Source organism: Hypoxylon fragiforme, assembly GCF_022984875.1.
Source record: "Hypoxylon fragiforme strain CBS 206.31 chromosome Unknown GGS25scaffold_7, whole genome shotgun sequence".
NCBI lineage: Eukaryota > Fungi > Ascomycota > Sordariomycetes > Xylariales > Hypoxylaceae > Hypoxylon > Hypoxylon fragiforme.
Window position 1 is genome coordinate 2226536 of NW_026054762.1, and position 24153 is coordinate 2250688.

Here is a 24153-nt window from a genome sequence, read left to right on the forward strand (position 1 = left end):
ACGAAGTGTTCGAAGAATAAAGTCTTATTCCAAATTGCCACCACAACCACTAGGCTCTGGGTTCGATGCATACTATGTAGGTATGTGTTTGCCTGGCAATTAAGGACCTAGGCAAGTGTGATATGTGTGTCCGTGTAAACCGGTTGATGCTAAATAATGCTTGCGCCTTAGATGAAGCGCTCACCCATGTACCCTTTATGGGATGGCATGGTTAGTAAATATAATAGGCCATTGGGCTTTTTCATTGAATATGTTGGTGGTGATTTCGTTGATACTACTCTATATATGCTCCTACACCTGGGCAGTCAAAAAGATCAAATCACACATCAAAGATTTCATAAGAAGCCACTACGCTTGAGAGTCATTCATAACAAATAAACTAGCTGGCACGTCATAAGCTGTCTGCCTTTGCTGCGTAGGTATGTGTCAACTAATCAGGTAGATTAAGGGGCAAGCAAAGTAGAACTTACCTAAGTTGGTGAGTGTACGTTGTCACCTGTTACGTACCCAGGGTAAACCTTAGATGGTCTACCTAGACCATTTACACATTTTGATATTTCGTAGATGGATATGCATATCTGTTAAGCTGTGATGGCTGAAGGTGTCGTTGGAAGCGCTTCCTAGTTATCAGTTGGGGTGACGCCCCTTTTCTGTCAGGGATAGGGAGTAGTAGCTAGACATCTCATGTGTGTGTGAATAGGAAGGGCTTCACCCCTTTAATACAGCCCCTTATACCCCCTTCTATGCTATATATATCCTACCTACCGGCGCGAAAATATCGATTAAGTCCCATTCCATGACCCTCCCCTCAAAGCGCCGGGCCCAAGACCCTGACACTTTCGAGATATGCTGGCTGCAGAAAACGTCCTCTCTTGTGATTTGCTTCCACGAGTGCTAGATAAATGCCACCAACTACCTTCTACGTAGAATAAACGATTGACCTCTGAAAAATGGAATTGCGCTAGGCACCTTACTGAGGAGACTTCTGCTATTCGATGCCATTGACGAGAGCTCGGATTTGCCAAGAGCGGTACCTGTCGCCGGATATGTCAAACGCACGCGTAATGCTCGACCGTTACCACAGAGCCGGGAGTAAACTTTTTGACAGCTCTCCTTGGCACGCTAATGGCAACCGATTCACCGAGCGTAATACTCTAATAAGTGAGCTTTGGGATAAGATCTAGCGGATCAAGATGCATGTGATTGAAGGGGGTCATCTCCCTTGCCGTTTCATGGAGGACTTCCGAATGATTTGGTTTGACTGTTAGGTACATAGTATGAATGTCTGCAGTCTGCTGGCTTAAAACGGACGAAATCGTGGGGTTCTAGTGTTAGTTACGTGGCACACAGAAGAAGGATAACTATGTTCGCTAAACTATGTAGCTACTCGGAATACCAACATTTTAATTTACTGCACTAACCCTAGCAAACTAGAAGGGTATGGGCAAGGGTCCCCCTTAGTAGCGGCTAGATAAGCTTTTACGGCTTGATCCTTCCCAGTGGTGTTGTGCATACCGGGAGGTGGGTACTTCAAATGTTAGTGGCGGAGCCGGGCGGATGATAAATTTAGACTCTATTGACGTCAGTCGTGGCTGCACAGTCTCCACTGCCCAGCTAGGTATTTACTTAGTACATAGTAAACGTGACGGCCCTGACAGCTGGGGAATACCGGTAGTTTAATTGAGGTCAGACTTCTACAGTAGGGGCAAACTTCGATTTATCTCTTTTTTGGTTGTAAAGGAATATTGAAGTGAGTCCGTATCAATAAAAGCTTACGTTATCAATATTCTCAAGTCGATAGATGATAAAGGGACAAATCATGTGCTTCGCTGCTTATTGACACCAAGAAAAATGTGCATCTTTCTAGTTACTATGTATTAGTAGTAATGGATGGTAATTCCATACATATGTACATACTATGGTAGAATATGACCTGTGCAGTGCCACATAGGATTACGACTTCAATGTAATGTTTGCAACTCACTACTAGATCCGGTTCAATGTCATTGCCAGGGTTGTGGCGCTTCTCCTTACTTAGTAGGTACCAGACCAGGTTACATACCAGTGACCTACATAGATATGTACGTCGTAGTACGTCGTAAAGGAGGTTGGTTACCTCATGCGGCCCGCCAGCCCTCTTTTGTCTCAAAGTCATAGCCACATCTACCCCACTAATAACTACCTATGTAGTAGTGTTCTAAGGTTATTTAATCGATAAGTATCGGGACTACCGGTATACTATTATGTACAAAGTACTACGTAACTAGTGTCACATTCAGCCATTTCGAGACATTCAACCAACTTAAACCAACTTAACTTGATAATTCTTTTTTAGGAATTCCTAGAAAACATCGCCTTCGACACGCGTAGTCCATGGAATACCCCGAGGTGGCCCGTCAAAATGCCAACCCGCATGGTTGAATGCGTAGCCGCTCATCTACTACCAGTACCTACTACGAGTACCTACTACATAGTACTATCAGGGTCTACGTAAGCGATTTTAGGTTCGTATATAGCTTGGCGGGCCTCCTTTTCCGTACCAAGTATCTATGCAAGTATCTATGTATAGATCAGTACTTGAATTGTATGGTACGTTCAATGTTAGTTGCTATGTTTCCTTATGACCCAATCTAGTCTATATAAGTGACTCTCTTGATCAGTTGTTCTATGCCTAGTTCTCAGTTCTCATCACTCGCTTCCATAAGCATTTGAACAACTCTCAGTTTTATACTCAACTTCCATTTCATAAGAGTTACTGTCCCAAGCTACTGCTTCTGCTCATCCTTCAAGGTCATCCAAGATTACCCCTTTTCACTTTCACCTTCAAACGACGTATATAAGCACCTCGGTAACATACCACATACATACAAAATGAAGTTTACTTCCGCCCTTACCCTTCTCGCCGCCTCTATCGCCGTGGCCCAGGACGTTAGTAACACGGCTCAAGAAAGCACTGCTGCTGCCGGTACTGATGTTAGCGGTACTGCTGTCGCAACTGCCACTGATGCCGCTGTGAGTGCAACTGGCGAGGCCGCAAGTTCAGCAACTGGCCAGGGCGGTGATGGCGGCCCGGCACCATCTAGCTCGGAATCTACTACAGCTGAACCTACCGTCACGGACATAACTTCTACTGCAACAGACTCCACCACAGATGTAGTCCCTACAGATACATCCAGCACCGATGCCACTAGCACAGACTCCAGCGCTACCGATACTACTGCTACCGACACTGCTACCGATTCTACTACCACGGATGCTTCTAGCACTGGTACCGTCATACTAGGAAGCGCTTCTGTTGCTGCAACAGCCACTGTAGCGGAGACCATTGTAGGAACTGCAGGGACCGTCATTGGAACCGCAGGAACCGCTGTTGGCTCTGCAGCCCTCACCACAGGGTTGGTTTCCAACTCAACATTCGCGACCAGCACTGGCGGTGCCGCAACTGCTACACCTTCCGGCCCTACCTCCACGTTCGACACGGACGATTCGGCCCCGACCTCCACCGTCGTGCCTGACGAAGGCGGCGCCGCAGCCTTCCATGCTGGTGCCAACAGCGTTCTGGCACTTGTTGGTGTTGCTGCTGCGCTCCTGATGTCTTATTAGATGGGAAGACATCTGCCATGTTACCATCAACGAAATATTTACCCAATTCATTCCTTGTCAGGTTTTTTGCTTCGACCATTCCTTGCTGCTTACCTACCGGCCAAACGAAGCTGGTTCTCGGAAGGCTGCGCTCGGTATCCCTATTTTATCATATTCACCTTTAATTCTAAACACCTCGATTCGGAAATCGGAAACAAGGGAAAGATGGTCTCGATGGCAGTAACTACACTAGTTTAGCAGCCCCGGTCTTTCATCAGTTATCCAGAGGCGTTGTGGCAACAGCAACCACCTTTTTAGAATCATTATTTAGACGTTGCTACTCAGGGCAACCTGAAAATTACCTTGATTCCCCTTGGAGACAAAGCTGTGGGGGGGGTTGGTGGTGTTTGTTTGAAAGCTTGGATTTGGATGCCTTTATTCTAATATGATAGACTTGAAGAAAAATTGCTTTGGATGGTTGGTTTAATGTTGGCTTAATGTTTGCTAGCAAAGTTTAATGGAAAAGCATTCCGTCTTGTATATATACAGCGCGTAACCGAGCTTTGCTTGTGAATGAATTTGCATTCTTTCTCTTTTAATTAGGACTGCTGTTCTTGACGTGTCTAATGTGTTGGCTTGTAGATTTATGCAGCACATTGCATATCACAACTGCATAAGTACCAATTCACCCCCTATATAATTATTACTAGGTATCCTCATGATCTTTTCCACTTAGTGATGTACCAGGTGAGCAATACACAAGCTGTGAAGAAAAGAAGAAAAAAAACGTCGCCCGTTCCAAACTCATCTCAATAACGTCAATATGCTAAGTACCAACTCCTGCCCAATGCAAACATGCAAATTTTTATCATATCATATCATCCCATAGACATTCCAGCGTTTCTTCATCTCGTCCATCTAATGTCCGCCCCCCCTCCCCCCTCCCCCCTCCCCCCTTTTTCGTCTCTCTTCCTCTTTCTATCTCTCCAACATCAACAACAACACAATGCTATGCTACCCCTTTGCCATGCAAATGTAAATGCCAAACGTTCCCATTCACTCACTCACTCACTCACTCATGTCGCACTTCAACCAGTGCCTCCTAAAGCAGGGGCGGGGGCGGGGAGGCTCACAGCATAGCTAAAACAACCCCCAACCCAACCGCCACCACCCCTACTTTAGGGAGAGCAGCAGCAGCAGCACCGCCAGAACTCGGCAACGCCTTCGCAACCGTCGCCGTCGCCGTGCTAGCGCTCAGCGTACAGCTCGCCGTCCCGCACGCGTAGCCCGACGGACAACATCCCTCTCCCCCCAACACTCCCCCCACCACCACCGCAGTCGCAGTCGCACCATCACTACTGCTACTACTGCTACTACTGCCACACATAAACCACCCCACCGCACACGTCGACGTCCCCAACACCCCAGCAGCAGCAGCAGCAGCCTCGGCATCGGTGACGGGCACCGCGACCGTCGCCCCGTTCGTCGCAACGACCGTCGTCATCATCGGCGCGGAAGAAACGCCCGGCGGGCACGAGGTGGGCACGCAGTCGCGGCCCGTGCGGCAGCAGCCGCCGCCGAGGACGGCGAGGCACGGGTAGAAGCCCGTCGGGCAGTAGGATGCGCTTGTTGCCTCCGACGTGGTAGCCGTGGAGGAGGAGCCGCTCGTGGGGCGGTAGGGCGGGATGCCGCCTCCGCCTCCGACGTTGCTGATGGTTGATGTGGGGGGGGAGGGGGAGGGGGAGGCGGTGGTGGTCTGCGTGGTGGTGCTGAGGACGGGGGCGCCGCCGCCGGCGGGGGTCACGGTCACGAGGACGGTGACGATGATGGTGGTGGGGGCGGGGGGCAGGAGGGTGGTGGTGGGGGTCGAGAGGATGGTGGAGGTTAGGGTTGTTTGGGGGGAGGTTATTAGGGTTATGGTGCTGGAGATGCCTGGAGAAACGAGAAAGGGTGGTTAGTAGAGTTTTTTTTTTGCTTTTGTTTATGTGGGAAAGGGGGGGGATGGTAACTTACACCCAACATCCGCGCACACGAACCCCGGGATGCAGCACCCGCCGCCCACACCCGCCGGACAGCTCGTCGCGCCGTCGGCGCAGGCGCCCACCGTCAACCCGCACGTCTGCCCCTCCGGGCAGCACCCCACGTTGCCGGACTCGGGGGCGCCGGTCACCGCGAAGCAGGTCGTGCCCGTGTTGCAGCAGTAGTTCGGCTGCTCGATGTTCGTGCAGCTGTGCGTGCCGGCCGGGCACGCGAACTGGCGCCCTCGCAGCCGGGCTAGGACGTCGTCGCGCGCGCGGCGAGGGGGGAGGGCCGGGTCTTGCTCTGAAGAAGCGCTGTGGTAGTCGTAGTGGAGCGGGTACGGTGGCTGGAAAGGGATGGTGGCGTTGCTGGAGAGGAGGGCGGGATCTTCTTCTTCTTCTTCACCGTCGTTGGTGGCGCGGATGTTGCGAGGGAGAAGCGGCGACAAGGATGGCGCGGGACCGAATGCGTAGTACTCCGGGAAGAACTTCTCGCCCTCGTCGGGCGACATCTTGCGGATTGCTGTCGGGTGGTGCTGCTGCTGCGCGCGGAGCTGTGTCGCGGCGGCGAGGAGGGCGAGGAAGGAGGGCGGGAAGGTCCGCATTGCGTTTGGGAAATGCATTGTCGGATGGATAGATGCCTTATCTGCTGAGCTACCTGGTTGCCGATAATGTGTATTCCCGGACCTAGGATTGCTTATTGTCCTGGATACAGTTTTTTCCTTTTTTTCTCTTGTTACCTGGGAGATAGTATTTGGCTAAGCTTAGGTATTTTGCCCAAATACCTTGCTACTATAAGCTCTCTTGGTACATTTGGGGCCGGCGATGCAGTTTGCAGGAACAAGCAGATGGGAATGAGTTTATTTACCGAGCGAGCGGTGGACGTTTTTGAGTGACACGAGCCATGCAGCCGTAATAAATAAGATACAGATAGTTACATAAATACTAACTACTAGTTAGTAGTACCTATGTAGCTTGGGTGTTGTCAGCTCAGGTGGATCCAATCAGGAGGAACCATTGAGATCCCTTGAAGATCATTGAGAATTGCCTCAGGTCTCACCTCAGCCGTTGACAACACCACTGTAGTACACAGCAACAAGCAGCTAACCTAGCCAAAGCACTAGGTTAAGGTGGACTGGCTGGGGCCTGCAATGCACCCTGCAGGGTCGTTGCCGGATCGCCGTGGGCCAATCCAAGTCGAGACTTTGACAACGCATCAGAAGTCGTCACGTATGTACATGTGTACGCCGTAGGTACTAGGTATTCCTGACATAAATAATTGCTGCAAAAAGGGGGAAGACAGAGGAGCTAGGTACGTTATGATTGGACCGAGACGATAAAAATTTATTTGTTTAGTAGACGAAACGACTTGTTACGTACCTACCTATGCAGTACTAATACCATCTTATACCATCTTAATCGGGCAAGCTTCTAGAATGTAGGACCCTGCATACGATCGTCAGGAACCGGATCTTCATAGTTAGTGTATTGCATATATTTACACATTTCCTGGTACTGTAGTTATGTACTTTTGAATTACATAACTATCTAACCGTAGGTGTTTATTGAGTGGTTCATCCGTATGCAAGTCGTTTCCGTTACATTCCACAATGGTCATAAATGTTACAAACGTCTCATCCATGCTGACTATAGTTATTCCCAGACATCATTGTCATAATCAATACATAGGTAGGTAGGTCATAGGTATTCATGCTATGCTATATCAAAATAACCGTTCCTCATCATCCTTCTCTTCCGGGCTTTCGAGTATCTGATCCAGGGCGGTCGAGGTAAACTGCTTCTTCAGGAAAGCCGAGCAAAGAATACCGGTCGCTACGCTGACATTCAGACTGTCTACCACAGTAGATCCTGAGAGATTCGGTATCGAGACCTCAAAGTCTGCTGTCTGCTTGGTTTTGCCATCGAGCCCTTCGCCTTCGCTCCCAACGACTAGGATCGTGGGGTGGTTCGCCGTAGGGTCATATATATCTACCCTATCCAATGTAAGATGCTTGTTTCCCCTCGGCCGGAAAGTGGGCGCTACGGCAGCGTAGACAGTCCACCCCGCCTCCTGGGACCGAGTGAGGAAGTCAACCACGGAGCTGACTGCAAAGCACTTGAGGATTTCGGACGCTCCAGCTGATGCCTTCAATGTTGTAGAAGTCATCTTGGCAGATTGATGTGTCGTCATCGCTACCGCGTTGACACCCAGAAACGATGCTGACCGTAGGATGGCCCCCAAGTTACCCGGGTCCTGGATTTTGTCCAATAACAAGAGGAAAGGTTTCCTGTTGGGTGGAAGCTTGCATGGGACGAATTCGGACGAGCCGTTCACCTCCTCTTCCTCGGCGGATTGATGAGCTAGCTCGAGATGAAATCCGGGAGTCGGGTCATCGGTCCACGGACCCAGAGCTTTGAGCGGCAATTGTGGCAACGGAGATGCCTCAAGAACGTAGCCGTTGTGCGCCCGATCCTCACTCATCTTATCCATCATTCGTAGACCATAGTTATCTTCAACCTTTACGACTGGGACGCCAGCTTGTTCTGCCTGTTTCTCGAGGTTTATGTCTCGAATCACGTCCTGACGGTTCTCGCCGCAGTAGATGTATAGCTTATAGAGTTTTCGCCCACTGTTCTTCAAAGCGGCCTCGACTACAAAACGGCCATAGAGGAATTGGGATGCTGCGGTGGTGCGAGGGATACGGATAGGCATATGCTCTCTTGGTGGGCTTTGACTAAACGAACTCCGCTCTTCTCTTTGGCCTGTTCTGTCTCCAGTCTGTCTATCATAGGACGGCTTGGTATAAGATGGTCTATCTCCGGTAGACCTATCGTAAGATGGCTTGTTGTAAGACGGTCTGTCTCCACTGGACCTGTCATAAGATGGCCTATCTCCAGTAGACCTCCCATAAGATGGCCTGTCTCCGGCAGACTTGTTGTATGATGGTCTATCTCCAGTAGACCTGTCATAAGATGGCTTGCTATACGATGGTCTGTCTCCAGTGGGCTTGTCGTAGGATGGCTTATTATAAGACGGTCTATCAGACCTCCCATAAGATGGCCTGTCTCCGGTAGACCTGTCGTAAGATGGCTTACTATAAGATGGCCTATCTCCAGTAGACCTATCATAAGATGGCTTGCTATATGATGGCCTATCTCCAGTAGATCTCTCATAAGATGGCTTGTTGTAAGATGGCCTGTCTCCACTGGTCCTGTCGTAGGACGGCTTATCTCGCGGCGGTCTGTCGTAGGTACCGCTAGGCCGGTCCCCGAATCGTGGCCTGGGAGCAGGCGCACGAGTTTTCTGGGGGCTCGTGTCTGATGAGAATGATCGTGCTGAACTAGACTTGAAGTCATTTAGGAATTGATCGGGAGTCATCCTATCTTCTGGTCGTCTTCTGTCGGTGTCTCTGTGCGATGTGCCGCGCGAGGCACCCCCCCTTGAGACCCCCCCATTCAACTGGTACACAAGACTTTTCTTCCCAAATGATTCATCTGGATCGTAGAAGCGCGCCTTTCTTGACTTTGGCCCTGGTCCATCACTTGTGATGTCCTTTTTGCCCTTCTTAATTTTGAAGGATGATCGTGCATCTTTGTTATAGAAGGGTGATCTAGGAGAACCAGCAGTATTCAAGGCATCCCGCGTGAACCCCTGCGGCCTTGACTTTTCCGAGTCCCGGAGTCCTCTGTGGATTGCCGAGAGAGAAGAAGCACGTGAAGCAACATTTGTGAGGATGGAGGGAGAAACCCGAGGCTTTAGTAATACACTATGTTTTCCACGCAAACATGAAGAATTGAAGGAAAGCATTGGATTATCTTGAAAAAGAATGAATGAATGAACAGAAGGCTAGGTAAGGCCTTGTAGTAAAATATCAAATATCATCAATATTAACATAATGTCAATGATGAGTTGAACAGAAATTTTATTCAGATCGAAACTAAAGAAATTTTCGAACAGTATAACTAGGTACTTAGGTACATTGAAGAAAAGTTTTTTTTATTTTTTTATTTTTTTAAAAAAGGTTATCTTATCATAACTTACTACCTACCGGTAGTACCGTAGGTACATATCCTTGAACCAGGTACATAGTACAATACATACAGTACCCACATGATTCCCAGACACTAGAGGCTAGAGCCGAGAACAAGCTAGTGACCCCTGTACAAGATTAGTATTGTATCTTAGGTACCTGCCCTAGGTACATGTAGGGTAGATTAACGTTAAAATGCAACGCGTGAAATTTAAAATGTTCCGAGCGGCGCGTCTTAATGGACGACATGTCATGTCTCTATTCATTTCGTTGTACATTCATATCCCTTCACAACGCCCACGGTGCTGTTACCTTTCTTTTTAAAGAGGAGGATATACCCAGGTAGGTATGCGTGTATATGACATAAGGCCAGCGTAACACCAAATCAATTTCCTTTCACGAACGCCCCCGTAATGAACGCCGATTCACGATTTGATATACGATTATTAGTACTTTGGTGGTTTCCGTTGCACTCGACTTTCCGACACGACCTCATGTATTAAGGCAATTTTTTGGGCTAAATGATGATCATAGACTTGAATACACCATTCATACGAGTACGACAATATGGATTCTGCTGCTAGCAGTTTGGACGGTGAAGGAGGTATAGACAGTATAGAAGATATGGATTTGGTGGGGTTTGCGCCGAGTAATACGTCGGCTGATGCAGTCTTGTCTGAAAATGACGATATTATAATGGGAGGGGTGCGAGAACTATCTCATACAGGCTCAGACTATGGTATGCCAGATGAGCATGATTCGAGCAACCTATACTATCAGTCACCCCTATCGGTGAAGTCCCGACAACTCCCCATTCAAATAGTTCTTCGACCGCCGCCAAATCCATCTGAATACGAAAGAATAAAGCCAAGCCAAGTTGTAGAAAGGATCCTGGATGAAGAAGCTTTTGACGACAGAGTATTCTACCGTGTTGAATTTAAGGACGGTTATATAGATCAAGTAAGTGATTTTCATCTTATTGTTTAATACCATATATGTAGTTCCTTACGTCGATTTTTCATTGCTTCCTCAGGCAGATATATACCTAGGTATATGATGGGCACTACTTGATGTATCAACCCGGATCAAAACCTAACTACCTAATGAGGTACCTGATAAGGAAGCACTTCGTTCACGCATGGCGTACTTCTAGGTACTCTTGTTTTCTTTGCCTTGAACGTTCATTTCAATTACTCCTGAAGTCAGTCACTTTCAGTCACTTGGGAAACCAACTAGAATTGTACTCATACCATATAAACCCGCAGCACCTCCCCGTTCTACAAACATTGAGTCCTTAACAATTCACATCTTTCGTGGTAACAGTGCTACCAATTTGGCTGTCGTGTCTTTCCAAGAACGAACGTCAGCCTTTCATCCTTTTCCTGTCCCTCATACTTCACCTCAATTATTCACACACAATTGTTTCTTTCACGGCCGATGCATGGAAGCATCCTAAACCCGCGTCGATCATTCTACACGTCGATATCATCCATCGTTTCTTAATACATTGAAACAACTAGGTGAGTTACCCAGGCCATATAGATGCGTGAAAAGTCTCGCGTTAGGTGTTATTCCTGCTCCGTCGGCATTGACGACTTATACTTCCCTTATTTTTCTGGCAACAATAATTGTCATTTTTCTTTCAACCGCCCCGCCGTCTCCATCACTTCACCACCACTTACCTCACCCAACACACGCAACGTTTCCCACCCAACTCTTTTTTTTTTTCCTTTTCTTCCGTCCAACTTTTCACTCCTGCTTACTGATCGATAGATCGCGCACGAAGATTTTCTAGAGTTGGCGAACAGTGACCGTGCTGCTCATGAATATCAACTACAAAGAACTGAAGTTGATGAAACAGTCATGTCTGGCTACTCTGACAAGCACCCTCGCCGCGAGGATGGCCAATCTTCGTCGGACGGATCTGTCTCTCGTCGCCTCACAAAACGGCCAAAGATACCTGAGCCATCTCCCGCACCTATGCGTCGAAGCTCAAGACAAGCGTCGAAGCAAACCTCACGTCAGACATCAACTGACAATGCCCTTGAATTGAATGACTTTGATGAAGAATTTGGCGACGAAGATTATGATGAAGAAGCCGTAAAGAAAAGGTCTGCTAAACGCAGTGCCCGCCACTCAGGCTTGCTTAGCCTCGCTGGGGGAAGGACGACTAGATCAACAAATCAAGCAAGACAAAGCCAACTTACCCAATATGAGTCTGAAGATGAGTTGGCGCGGGAACCTGAACCTGAACCTGACGAGAACGACGAAAACAGCGACTATATTCCTGTCGTTCGCTCTGATATCAACGGGGCAGCTAGGGCATCTTTGCGTAAAAAGAGAAAGCAGAAGACGCGCAATGCGAGATATGTGCTGAGTGACTCGGATATTGAATTTGAACCAACTCGAAAGTCCAGCAGATCAAACAAGACCTCAAAGAGTATGAAGGACCCGGATATGGATGACGATTATGAAGTGTTCGATGAGGACAAGGCACTCTCTGCTATAAAATATGTTGGCATCAAGGAAACGTTCGAAGAACAGCCTCGAGAATCCGAATTCCGAAAATCGCACTCTAACAAATGCGAATCTTGCGGATCAACAGCTGGTCTCGGCAAAGGCTCCCTCATTTTCTGCCAGGGGTGCTCCTACTCATACCATAAGCAATGCATCGGAGCACGCTCCCAACGTGACCATAGGGTTACCAAGGTTGGCCCGACTGATTTTGTACTTCAATGCAGATTCTGCATCGGACTACAGAAAAGCAAGGATCCACGCTCCCCAAGCTATGCGAATTGCCAGATCTGCAAGATTCGTGGAGTATCGTGTGCCGAATTCTCAACCAAGAAAACACCGAAGCAAGAAGAGACAGCGCGGTCAGAAAATGGAGGAGAAGACCCTATCACATCCGTTGCCCCCCATTTGATTAACCAGCATAACAACGTCCTCTTCCGCTGTTCGACGTGTAGGTGTGCTTACCACTTTGAGCATTTGCCTCCCTTGACTACGAGTCCCGACAAAGAGCCAAGTGTCCGAGACGAGCGTGTTAATGAGTACGCCTCGGTTGGATGGAAATGCAAGACATGTTTGGATGCCAAGCACAAAATTCATGCATTAGTTGCATGGCGACCAACCGACCAGGATGCATACCAAAAGAGCCAACGGGCCGAAGAATTTAGTGCAGATGAGATAGAATATCTCGTAAAATGGGACGGGCGTTCACATTGTCATGACACTTGGATGTCCGGGGCTTGGGTCTACGGTATAGCGGCACCTGCAACGCGAACCGCATTTCATAAACGCGATGGCAACGAGTACCCACGAATGACTACCAAATCCGCAGTTGAGAAAGAGTGGATGCTGATAGACGTCGTCCTCGATGTGAAATATCGCCGTGGTTCCAGTGCTTCATCCAAAGCGCAGGATCGAGCACGAATTTCACACGTAGTCTCTGCATATGTCAAGTTTCAGGGGCTAAGCTACGAGGAAGCAGTGTGGGACGAACCCCCCCACCCTGATTCGGAGGCACTTTGGGACGCTTTCCAGGCTGCATACGATGAGTATGTTATCGGAAAATACTTCCCATCGGCCGAGCATCAAAGAATGAAGGAAAGCGTTAGCTTATACAGAACCTTAGACTTTCAGGAGGAGTGCGAGCTAAAAGAACAACCATCGAGTCTCAGAAAAGGTCATAAAATAATGCAATATCAACTGGAAGGCGTGAATTTTCTCCTTTATAACTTTCACCAGCAGTTAAATGTCATTCTCGCAGACGAGATGGGTCTTGGAAAGACAATTCAAGTTGTCACTTTCATCAGCACTCTTGTGCTAGATCAGCCAAAATGCTGGCCTTTCCTTGTTGTGGTCCCAAATGCTACTTGTCCCAATTGGCGTCGTGAGCTCAAAGATTGGTCCCCCTCTCTCCGGGTCGTGACCTACCATGGCGGAAGAGCCTCTCAGGAGCTCGCCTACAACTATGAGCTTTTCCCTGAAGGGGTTAAAGCGGGCATGAAAGCTCACGTTGTGATCATGTCTTACGAGGCAGCTAGTACAGCGAAAGCCACATTCCACGGTATCAAATGGGCTGGCTTGATCGTCGATGAGGGCCAGAGACTCAAGAATGATGAAACGCAGCTCTACAAAACTCTACTTGAAATGAAGATACCTTATAGGGCTTTACTTACAGGTAGGCGATGATCATACAACTAATTCGGACTTGAAAAAAGAAGAAAGAAAACTAACCGACTTGTGATAGGCACCCCATTGCAAAACAATAAGAAGGAGCTCTTCAATCTTCTCCAGTTCGTCGACCCGAAAAACAATGCGGAGGTTCTCAACGAGCAGTATAACGAGCTGACGAAGGAAAACCTCCCCGAACTTCATGCTCTCATTCGACCTTACTTCTTACGACGCACCAAGGCCGATGTGTTGAAGTTCTTACCACCAATGGCTCAGATCATCGTTCCTGTAACCATGACCGTATTACAGGAAAAGCTTTCAAAGTCTATCATACAACGTAACCCGCAGCTCATCGAGGCAATCTTGTCTAAGGGGAAAATGAAGGCTGGCGACCGCAAGAACCTTTCCAACATCATAGCCGATCTACGACAATGTCTATGCCACCCGTTCTGCTTCAGTGGCGAAGTTGAGGACAAGACCGTCGGCGAGGAGCAAATGAGGCGAAACTTAATTGAGGCTTCTCCCAAGCTCATTCTACTAGAAATGATGCTCCCAAAGCTCAAGGAAAAAGGTCACCGCGTCTTGATCTTCAGCCAATTCTTACGTTGTCTCGATATCCTTGAAGACTTTCTTAACAGCCTAGGACTTCAACATGGACGAATCGACGGAGGACTTAGCGCCTTGCAGAAACAAAAACAGATTGATGCCTTCAACGCACCGGATTCGCCGCTCTTTGCTATGTTGTTATCGACTCGTGCCGGAGGTGTTGGCATCAATCTAGCAACAGCAGATACGGTCATCATTTATGACCCGGATTGGAATCCTCACCAGGATCTCCAAGCCATATCACGCGCCCACCGAATTGGCCAGAAAGAGAAAGTTCTCTGTTTCCAATTGACAACTATAGAGTCAATTGAAGAGAACATCTTGCAGGCTGGCAAGAAGAAGCTAGCTCTTGACCATGCCCTTATCGAGAGTATAGACCGCGAGGACGATTCTGGCAATGATCTAGAATCGATCTTGAAACGTGGCGCGGAGTCCCTGTTCAGTGACAAGGACAGGGCAAAGATAACGTACGATGCAGCCTCAGTTGATAAGTTACTTGACAGGAGCCGGATCGAAAGTTCGAACGGCGACGACGATATGAATGCTGACAAAAAATTCTCATTTGCACGCGTTTGGGCGAACAACTCTGGTACACTGGTCGATAATGTCAATAGCACGACCGAAAACAACGCAACAACGGCAGACGCAAGCGTTTGGGAAAATATTCTCAAGGCACGCGAAGAACAACACAAACGAGAAGTTGCCGCGCGGCAAGAGGTGTATGGTCGCGGAGCTCGGCGACGGGGTACTCAAGTAGGACTTCCCTTTCATACATAGGTGCCTAGGTAGCCCAAGACTAACACAACATACTATAGGCCATTAACTACAATAGTAGTAGAGTACGTTTTATTGAAGGTGTTGATGATGATATTTTAACAAAGAAACAGCGCCCTGAGCCAGATAGCGGCGGTTCCGATGTCGACGACGACGACGAATTATATATCGATCTCGGCGTGGAAGTCGACGATGACGATGACGATGACGATGGCGACGATGGAGCTTTCGGGTTAGAAGAACGAGGGGCTCCTACGGCTACAAACTCCATGGATGCCAAAGGTAAAGGCCTGGCTCTACCATCACCAAGACCATCATCAGAGTCCAGCAACTAGAAGGCTTACAGAAATAGCAATACAAGTAGAAACGGAACACACTCACAATATCCGCATGGCGAAGAAGTTGGCGACCGATGCGGCGAAGCCTCCACGGAAGGCACATCAAAACACAGCAGAAAATTCCACCAAACCAGCAAAACCTAACGTAATAATGCCTCAGCCTCGGCCACTGCCCTCTCAACAAATGCCTCCTGTTCAACGTTCACCAATGCCGATCCAGAACATACCTCATAATCCAGCTTACCAAAACATTCCTTCTCATCTACTTCATCCGAGCATGCGTCCCAATCCTCAACCCCCTTACTCACCACATCCTAACTCGGTACCTTCTGTACCCTCTTCGTCATCTTCTCTTCTTCCTGAGCCTCTAGTTCGTCATTTAAACTCTCTTCCCCCTGCTGTACCAGCAACATCCCAAAGCATGAACTGGCAGGCAGGCCGACAGGTCTTTGACGAAAGACGTCCGGCGAATCCTACTAATAATAGTCTACCTATTCGTCATAATTTTGACTGCTACCCTTGCCCCGTTTGCAAAGCCGAACACTCTGTGAATCATCCATGCCTTAATTTGAATTCGCAGGTTTCGTTACGGGTCGCAATTGATAATCTCAGGAATTCCCCTGGACTTCAAGCCTACAGGAGCAGTCTAATCAAACGGCTACAGCAGCTCGAAGCACCGAAGGGGTGAAAGGTGCTGGACGATGAAGGATCAGAGTTGTGGCCCAAGCAGCAAGCAGACGTATGATGAAGTATGCAAACTCCAAGCATCATGGCGTTTCTACCGGTTGCAGCTTTAAGGAGAGGGATGCTTCACCGCTTCATTGTGAATAGGGAAACATGATATCTGCACTCTACTAGCTACTAGGCACTCATAGTATTCAATGTTCGGCATGCATTGATATATGCATGTACATATGTAGGTAGTTGCATTGCTACATGGTCTTCATGGGTAAATGCCTACATACCTACCTACCTACATGTATATACACGCGGCAGAATAAAAGAAGATTAAGAAGAAAAGAAGATTCACTGTTCACTAAATGGACGAAGTGAATTCAAAATTGGAACCAAGACAATTCTGTGTGTTGTCCAACCGTCTACGGGGTTTTGTCACGTGGGAAACACAAGACATGACTGCAAGTATCCGTAGGATGCATCTAACCCTATTTGAGGTTTCTCAGCAAACGGCCGTGATGGTAGGTATGCGTGTAGGGATGGTGCCCAGCAGTAAGGTGCATACCTACCTACCTACCTACCTACCTACCTACCTACCTACCTACCTACCTACCTACCTACCTACCTACCTGCCTGCCTGCCTGCCTGCCTGCCTACCTAACTAACTAAGGATACCCAGGTAGGTAGATATTTGTTGTATCCGTCTGTATGTATGTATGTATGTATGTGTGTGTGTGTGTGTATGTGTGCGTGCTTGTGCGTGTGTGTGTCTGTGTATGGCGGGCTTGCTTGACCCAATCTGGACATAGCCCTCCTTTCAGACCTCCTTTTAAACGGTTCCCCATATCTTCTCTGGCTTTAGCATAGAAATTGCCTGCCACATACATTCATGGATATATTCAGGATGGTTAGTACTTACCTAGTATCTACCTGGTAGTATTAGCACATTACATATCTCTAGTACTATCGTCTTCATCCTTGAAGCCGCCTTCGATCCCGTCTCATAAGACCTTCCCGACGTTGTTAACCCCGGACTAACACGGCGGTATAAATTAGAGCGCGTGCCCAATCTTGCCCGTTTGCTCTGTTCTTAATTCTTTGATATTGCACTGCTCCGTTCAGGCAGCGGCCACTCATTAAACTCCATTAAAAATTCCCCCTTCAACATGGATACATCTCCCCTCCCCACTGCCTCCGGCACCACTACAATTAACTCCCCCTCCGACCTGTCTTACTCTTCCGAAGTCTCCCAAACTTCCACTCGAAACACCTCTCCTGCCTCTACTACCCATGGTTCGGAATCTCCTGGTGCTTCATCCCTTCTAGATCTCAATTTAAACCTCAATATAGAGCAAAACCCTAGCACCCTTCTCGATCGTCGACCCAACATGGATCGAAACCCATTCCAATCAGTCAACGATCGTAGAACCAAACTCTCCACAGATAAGCCCCATATACACCAAACTCAACAACAGCACCAACAACAACAGCACCAGCAGAACCAGCAGAATCTTCAGTTGCAAACGCTAAGATCAAGTATGCAACAACTGAATCTTTCTTCTCGAGGCCTTGCCTCCTCCAACTGGAGAGAGCAGGTAGCAGCAGACGAAGCAGCGGTGCTTCCGAGTCGGGCCAGTGGCGACTTTACACCTTTTGACTCTCCCATCAGCCATCATATGTCAAGCACCACCACCAGAGTCCGACACCCTCAATCAATCTTCGCAAGTCCCCGCATGGAGCAGTTCCCGCAACCATCTGGAATGGCATCTTACCAGACACCTGGGACCTTTTCCGACATGCAGCTGGATGCCAGCTACGCGTACTGCTACGACCGTGGCAATGGCCAGTACACGCGCCTCATTCCAGCTGACATGTTGCCGCCTCTGAAGGATGTCCCTGCCCTACAGCAGAGCTGCTCCGGAATGATGGTCCTGCCGCAGCCGCGGGCGTTGCCTCCAAACGGTCGATCCAGCAACACCGAGCCCGTCGCTCTTCGCGTGAGTAGTTGTCGCTTTGATGTTTCTCGTACCTACCTCTCCCGTCTGACCATACTTGCACAGAGCCCTCCCAACACCCCCTCCTCTCCTTCGGACAACATCCAGGTGAGTCCCAGGTTTCAGTCCCATGTTTCTTTCTTGGGCTGTACTGGCGATTTGTTGAGATGGATGGATAGCACCCTGCCCCCAATTGCCCTCCCTTGAATACACATCACACACCATAAGCATAAGCCCTGCTCTGATCTAAAGTAATTGCATTTTACACGTGGCTATCTTGAGTATGATAGTACAAACGCAACTGCTAGACTCAACCCTGAAGCACACTCAAGCCAATTGTCCCGTCTCTCTTTGTCTTCCTTTCACACGCAATCAATCCCAATCCCCTAAAATGCATCTGTATCAGATATACCAAGTTTAATAGAACCTAAGCTAACCACTAAACCCACCCCCCCACAGTCCCGAATCGACACCATCGTCGCCTCGACGCCCCCCACGCCGCCATCGCAGCAGCAACAACAACACCAACACCACCACGCCTCCCCCCTCGCATCCGGCGTCGTCGGCCTAGGCCCAGGCTCGACCCCAACGCCCGCCCCCAGCACCACAGGCGCGGGAGCAACCACGACCGCACTTGTCGTCGCGGGCCAACACCACGGAGCAGGTAACCACCACCATCACCACCACCACCCCCAGCGCCGCCCAAAGGTCTACTGCGACAAGTGGGTGCACGAGGGCGTCTGCGCCTTCACCCAGCAAGGGTGCAAGTACAAGCACGAGATGCCGTTCGACAAGGTCACGCAGCACCAGCTGGGGCTGTTCCACGGGTTCCCGGCGTGGTGGAAGAAGCACCAGGCGGATCTGTCGCGGCAGCGGGATGTGGGCGGGGGAGGGGGAGGGGAGGAGACGGCGAGGTTGAGCGGGGGGGAGAGGTTTGTTGTTGGACGTGGTGGCGGCCATGGCGCGGGAGGAAGTGCCAATGGTGGAGGTCTGGGAGGTGGGAATGGTGGTGAGGTGGGCTTGATCACGGGCCCAGGCCCTAGCCCTGGAGGTGGCAACGGCGGCATTACACAGGGCCTCGCGAACTGGCGGCGCAGCGCGGAACAGCACCACCACGTGACGGAGCAGAAGGTTCTTGGATCGGGCCGGGGCATCGTTCGCGGTGGTGTCGGTGGTGGCTTGCGAAACCCGCTAGGTATGTTATGTTGCCCGTTCTCCCTATCCCCCCTATCCGTTTTCCCGTTTCCCTTTCTCTCCTCTCTCCTCTCTCCCGCCTGCTTGTTGATCTTATCTCTATCTGCATATAACCCAAAAGGATGCACACGCACGATGGAGGACATGGCTAATCTAATCATCTCTCCTGCTCAGTTTCCTACGGATCCCCCTTCGGCCCCATCGGTCCCCCCAGCCGCGCCTCACCCATGACGATTAACACTACTGCTGTTCCCGGATCCCCCGGTATCAGGATGGAGGACCCCCCCTCCTCCGCCTCCGCCTCCTCGGGCCAGACCCAGTTCCAGCAGATGAGCGGCAGCAGCAGCAGCAGTGCGAGTGCGAGTTCGGCGAAGACTGGAGGTGGGTTTATGACTGCTACGAACCCGTATTCTTCGCTCGAGTCGTTGGAGGAGGGTGCGGGTGCTGGTAATGGCGGTGCTGGAGAAGAGCGCTCGACGCCTAGTGTGGAGGGGAAGGGGGCGCGTATGGCTTAGGGTTTTGGCAAGTGTGTGAACAACTACTGACGCAGGGAATTGAAGAACTTGTGGCTGGGGAAGAAGGAGGAGGCCAAAGGGGGTTGTCTACCCCCTTTCGCTCCTTGCTTGCCCTTATACATATCACTCACCCACTCACATATCCCCCATTTTACCCCGTTGGCTGATCTGTGGCTGTCGACACTCACTCCCATCCCTCAGAAAGGCAGTTTTTTTTTTCGCTCGCTTTCCGGTTTTTCCCTTCACACATAACTTTCTCCATCTTCTTACTCCCATGGGTCGGTCTGTTGCAGGATGAAACATTGGATGGCTGGTTGGCCGGCAGACACACGATAAAAAGCAAAGAGAGGGCATAATTATGACGAGCACGACTACTACTACGACCAGTACGACTACTACGACGGCGATTATGAGATGAAGATAAGATGAGAATGAGCATCGGAATGAGACGAATCAACATAGAATGACGAAAATTCGGGGGCGGCAACGCTTGCATTGCATCTACCAAAGACAAGACAGGGCACTTGAGTTTCTCACGAAACGAATTCTTCTTTTTCTTTTGTTTTCATCTCCTTAGGGGTTCTTTTCGAGGCTACGATTTTACGATGACGGCCTGTTTTCTTCCCCTTCCCCTTCCCCTTTATCTTATCCTTTTCATGTTTTTTTTTAATTGCTTCCTTTCCCCTCCTCCTTCTGTGGGTGGTTTTTCTAATATGCCTGCTGTCTGGCTGTCTCCTTTGTCCCGTATTCATTTTCATCGGCGTCCTCATTCGTTCATTTGTTCGCACGGGGGGTTAAAGACAAAAAAGTTCCACGACGATTGTTACGAGAAAATAATTAAAAACAGGGGGTTGGTGTTAGGAGGAAGGTGGGGAGAGTAGGGAGGAGGTAGTTGAAGAAAAAGGGGGGGGGGTAAGGGGAGAGAGGGGATTACTACGTCGCCAGTGTATAATAGTGTAGCTCCCCGAAGCAAACAAAGACTGACAGATAAATACGTAGACGCTTCTATGGATGGGGTACTGCTGTATCAATGATGGATATTTCATCTCTATACTCTTGTTAGAAGAAAGTGATGTGTTGACAGGCGTTATTAAATCAATGATACCTAGTATTACTGATGTATACCGTAGGTAACTCATCAGCTCATATGACATTTGCTCAATCTTCATCGAGAGTACCTACCTCGATTACCCTAGGTGCATTACAGCTTCTACCGATAACTTCAATAACTCGTTCCTCTCTTCCTGTAGTTCCTGTAGTTCCTGTAGTTCCTGTAGTTCCTGTAGCATGTATTTGTATCATGAACTTTTAAATGACCTCGGGAGTTTCTCATTTGCACACACAATTCTTCGTTCTAATCAAACACAACATTAAACTTCTGTCTTAATCATAGTGTAATCCAATACGTCTTAATCCGTGTTACCAAGGTTCCTCATAATCTGTTCGCTACCTAGGCCAGACACATTAGTCCAGATTCAGATTTACTCATTATAATGACCCTAGAGCCATTCTCATTTTCACTGATAACGCGTGCATACACAACGGCCAAGCATATGCTAAAGGCGCCTGGGCGTTCGCTCATGGGCCGGGACTCGATGGCCACCCGGCCGTCGTGGCCGGTCGGCTAGAGACGAAGGGGCCTTTTGGCGACGAAGTATCCTAGACCCACAATCGCGCCATGCTCCGTGGCATCATCGCAGTACTTCGCTTCCGATCACCATCATCACCACCCACTCCGAGTACGTAGCCGAAGGATCGACGAGGTGGCTGAGGAAATGGATCAAGAAAGATTGGTGCAGGAGAGGGAGAATGGCGGTCAAGAACAAGGACTTGTGGGAATGTCTATTGGGGGAGTTTGAGAGATGGGATGAAAAGGGGCTCGAGGTCCGGCTCTGGTATACCCCAAGGGGGGTAGAACGACATCGATATTGTGTATGCGCTGCGGCGAAGGCTGCTTTGGACATTGATCCTAGTCCCCAGTGGGTGGACGACTCGTATCACATAGTCCGAGACGATACCAGCCCAGGGTAGTGTTCTTTTAAATACCTAGGTACGCAAGCGCTTTATTTCGCTCTTACCGAGCCTGCGAGGTATGGGTGATTTTCTGTAGATTCCTGAGGATTCTATGCTGTCTGTCGGCGAAAGAAACACAACAACAGCTTTCCCCCTAAGCTGTACTCACAAATGGCGATATAAGCAGTTTGGATATCCTAGAATGGAGCGATGATGTGGTTGTGGTTGTAGACAAGGGGATTGCCGAGGGGTAACCCCCTATTTGAGAATATGTGCCTGTATGAAATCGTCAATCCGCAAAATAAACTTTGGCAACAAGAGGTGAGCAAATTTGGAATGATTAGCATCCGAAGAAAGTATTTTGAGGGAAGTCCAGATCTCAAGCCCTTACTATAGTATAATGCCCTCTTCACAACAGTCTTTTCTTTTTCTCTCATCCCCTACTACCATCTACGATTTCCTAACCAACCAGCCCAGCTCTTCGGCCTTCTCGGCCCCCACCAACGGCACTAATCTATCCGCAACCATAAAATCATGGTCGCAAAATTCGAAGCCCGGAACCACCGTCTCGGAGATCAACAGGCCGCCGCTTGTCTTCTCGGCACCGCTGGCATCATCTGGCAACAAGAAGCTGGCCTTAAACTTGCCCCCCTCTACAATCCACCTTGTGGGTAGTAAAGTGTTAGTTTCCGCTCTGACAGCGAGCTTTTTACGTAGGTAGAGAGGGAAGCTTCTTCCTTACTGTGGCCTCTCCCCCTTAGCAACATCATGGCCGACGACGAACGTCTCGACCCGCTTCCCGCCGCCCGGCAGGTCCGGCTCATCGGCATGGATGAGTACATATACCCCGCGTCCCTGGTGTAGCGTGTGCACCGTCCTGCCGCGGTTGCGGTGGAAATAGCCCTGCGGTGACTGGGGAGTTAGGTAGTAGAATATGGTGGTCGAGGCGTTCCGGACAGCTGGGTCGAAGCCGGGTCTTTGCGGCATGAAAGATGATGCCGGGTTGGGCGGGAAGGGAGAGGGGATCAGAAGGGGGTCTCGCTGTGGGTTAAGGTGGTGTTAGTAACTTACTCAGGTAACACTGACTGCCTAGCTAGGTAGGTTTCTTGAGTTACATACGTCAGTCTCGACGAAGTAGCCACCCTCCACGTGCGGTATTAGCGAGAGAGACTTGATGATGGTTTGAGTCTCGGGAGACTCGGCATCCACGGATGGATTAGGGTTGGGGGGAAATGATGGCTTGAGGATTATATTAGACATGGTTTGAGTTATTTTGAGAGTATAGGACATTGAAGGTAGGTTTCGTGTATGGTATTGGGGTGATGAAGCTAAGCCGTGGAGTTTATAATAGAACAGATCATAGAGAATAAGCCTAGGTAGGTAGGTATATAATCATTGCTATTTTATTCGGGTGCCTCGTACTCGGTGTCCAGGGATACATACCTAGCACTTACCTGAATCACCTCTAGCTAGATGCCTAGTAATATGATACATGCTAAGGTAGGTAGATGTGATAAGATAATGTATCTCTTGTCTGTTTCCTGTTCTACCTAGTATCCAATAGGAATCTACCACTGCAAAGAGTACGTAGGATGTAGGTAAAGGGCTGACAATGCCTGACATCTTTGCTGACAGACAGTCCAAGCCTAATCTATGATGAGTTATAAAGATAAACATCGTTAAAATCTATGCACTCATAGTTATTTAGAAGGTAGTCATGTAAGGTTGTTCCTTACAAGACATAGGGTCCTATTTACTAGTTGTAGTGATACATCATGGATGTGAGCCTAGGTAGCTAAGCATCAACAGCCTCATGTCTTGGTAAATGTAACTTTAGAGATAAAGATAAAGTTGCCATGCTGCCCATGCACCTACATAAAAAGGATTATTGCGCATGAAGCTTAACCTAATGAGGCTCAAGTACGTACATGCACATCAATGATGCAGGTGCTCGATGTATGTAGTTACACACATATTAATAAGGTCTAGTCAGGGTAGTGACAAACGGTTAAATTTCGGCGTAGGCTACATACATAGCACTACTACATAGGTACTAACTACCTAACCTTAGCACTATCATTTGTGGCGTGCTTTGCGTTGGTGGTAGCTGCGCTGCTGCGAGTAGGGTTGCGTAAAATGCGCACTTTAAAATAAAATGCGCGTATTATTCAAAACCCCTGTAAAATGCGTATTATACCGTATTATTCAAAAGTGGGTCACGTGACCACCCTAAC

General features: G+C 48.9%; 6 protein-coding genes across 6 annotated transcripts; 3 read left to right on the forward strand and 3 right to left on the reverse strand.

Moving 5' to 3' along the window:
- Positions 1-2286: 2286 nt before the first annotated feature.
- Positions 2287-4181, forward strand: GGS25DRAFT_500208 (uncharacterized protein). The gene has a single exon (XM_049261845.1). It carries the CDS (start codon positions 2872-2874, stop codon positions 3601-3603), a length of 732 nt encoding a protein of 243 aa, XP_049114897.1. The 5' UTR covers positions 2287-2871; the 3' UTR covers positions 3604-4181.
- A 530-nt stretch (positions 4182-4711) lies between these two features.
- Positions 4712-6205, reverse strand: GGS25DRAFT_523905 (uncharacterized protein; the record flags this gene model as incomplete). The annotated part of the gene is made up of 2 exons (XM_049264507.1): positions 4712-5514; positions 5596-6205. 2 exons carry the CDS (start codon positions 6203-6205, stop codon positions 4712-4714), a joined length of 1413 nt encoding a protein of 470 aa, XP_049114898.1.
- Positions 6206-7118: 913 nt separating this feature from the next.
- On the reverse strand, positions 7119-9580 carry GGS25DRAFT_500212 (uncharacterized protein). Its single transcript, XM_049261846.1, has 2 exons — positions 8723-9580; positions 7119-8503 (listed from the first exon to the last, which is right to left on the reverse strand). Exons 1-2 carry the CDS (start codon positions 9406-9408, stop codon positions 7324-7326), a joined length of 1866 nt encoding a protein of 621 aa, XP_049114899.1. The 5' UTR covers positions 9409-9580; the 3' UTR covers positions 7119-7323.
- Positions 9581-9855: 275 nt separating this feature from the next.
- GGS25DRAFT_500219 (PHD/FYVE-zinc-finger like domain-containing protein) lies at positions 9856-16623 on the forward strand. The gene is made up of 6 exons (XM_049261847.1): positions 9856-10591; positions 11405-13817; positions 13887-15169; positions 15232-15255; positions 15304-15472; positions 15543-16623. The coding sequence occupies exons 1-6, from the start codon at positions 10199-10201 to the stop codon at positions 16214-16216; spliced, it is 4956 nt and encodes a 1651-aa protein (XP_049114900.1). The 5' UTR covers positions 9856-10198; the 3' UTR covers positions 16217-16623.
- Positions 16624-17369: 746 nt separating this feature from the next.
- Positions 17370-21569, forward strand: GGS25DRAFT_533337 (uncharacterized protein; the record flags this gene model as incomplete). Its single annotated transcript, XM_049265665.1, has 5 exons — positions 17370-18200; positions 18264-18305; positions 18657-19392; positions 19566-19895; positions 21412-21569. 5 exons carry the CDS (start codon positions 17370-17372, stop codon positions 21567-21569), a joined length of 2097 nt encoding a protein of 698 aa, XP_049114901.1.
- Positions 21570-22088: 519 nt separating this feature from the next.
- On the reverse strand, positions 22089-23797 carry GGS25DRAFT_500226 (RmlC-like cupin domain-containing protein). Its single transcript, XM_049261848.1, has 2 exons — positions 23039-23797; positions 22089-22960 (listed from the first exon to the last, which is right to left on the reverse strand). Exons 1-2 carry the CDS (start codon positions 23207-23209, stop codon positions 22658-22660), a joined length of 474 nt encoding a protein of 157 aa, XP_049114902.1. The 5' UTR covers positions 23210-23797; the 3' UTR covers positions 22089-22657.
- Positions 23798-24153: the final 356 nt, after the last annotated feature.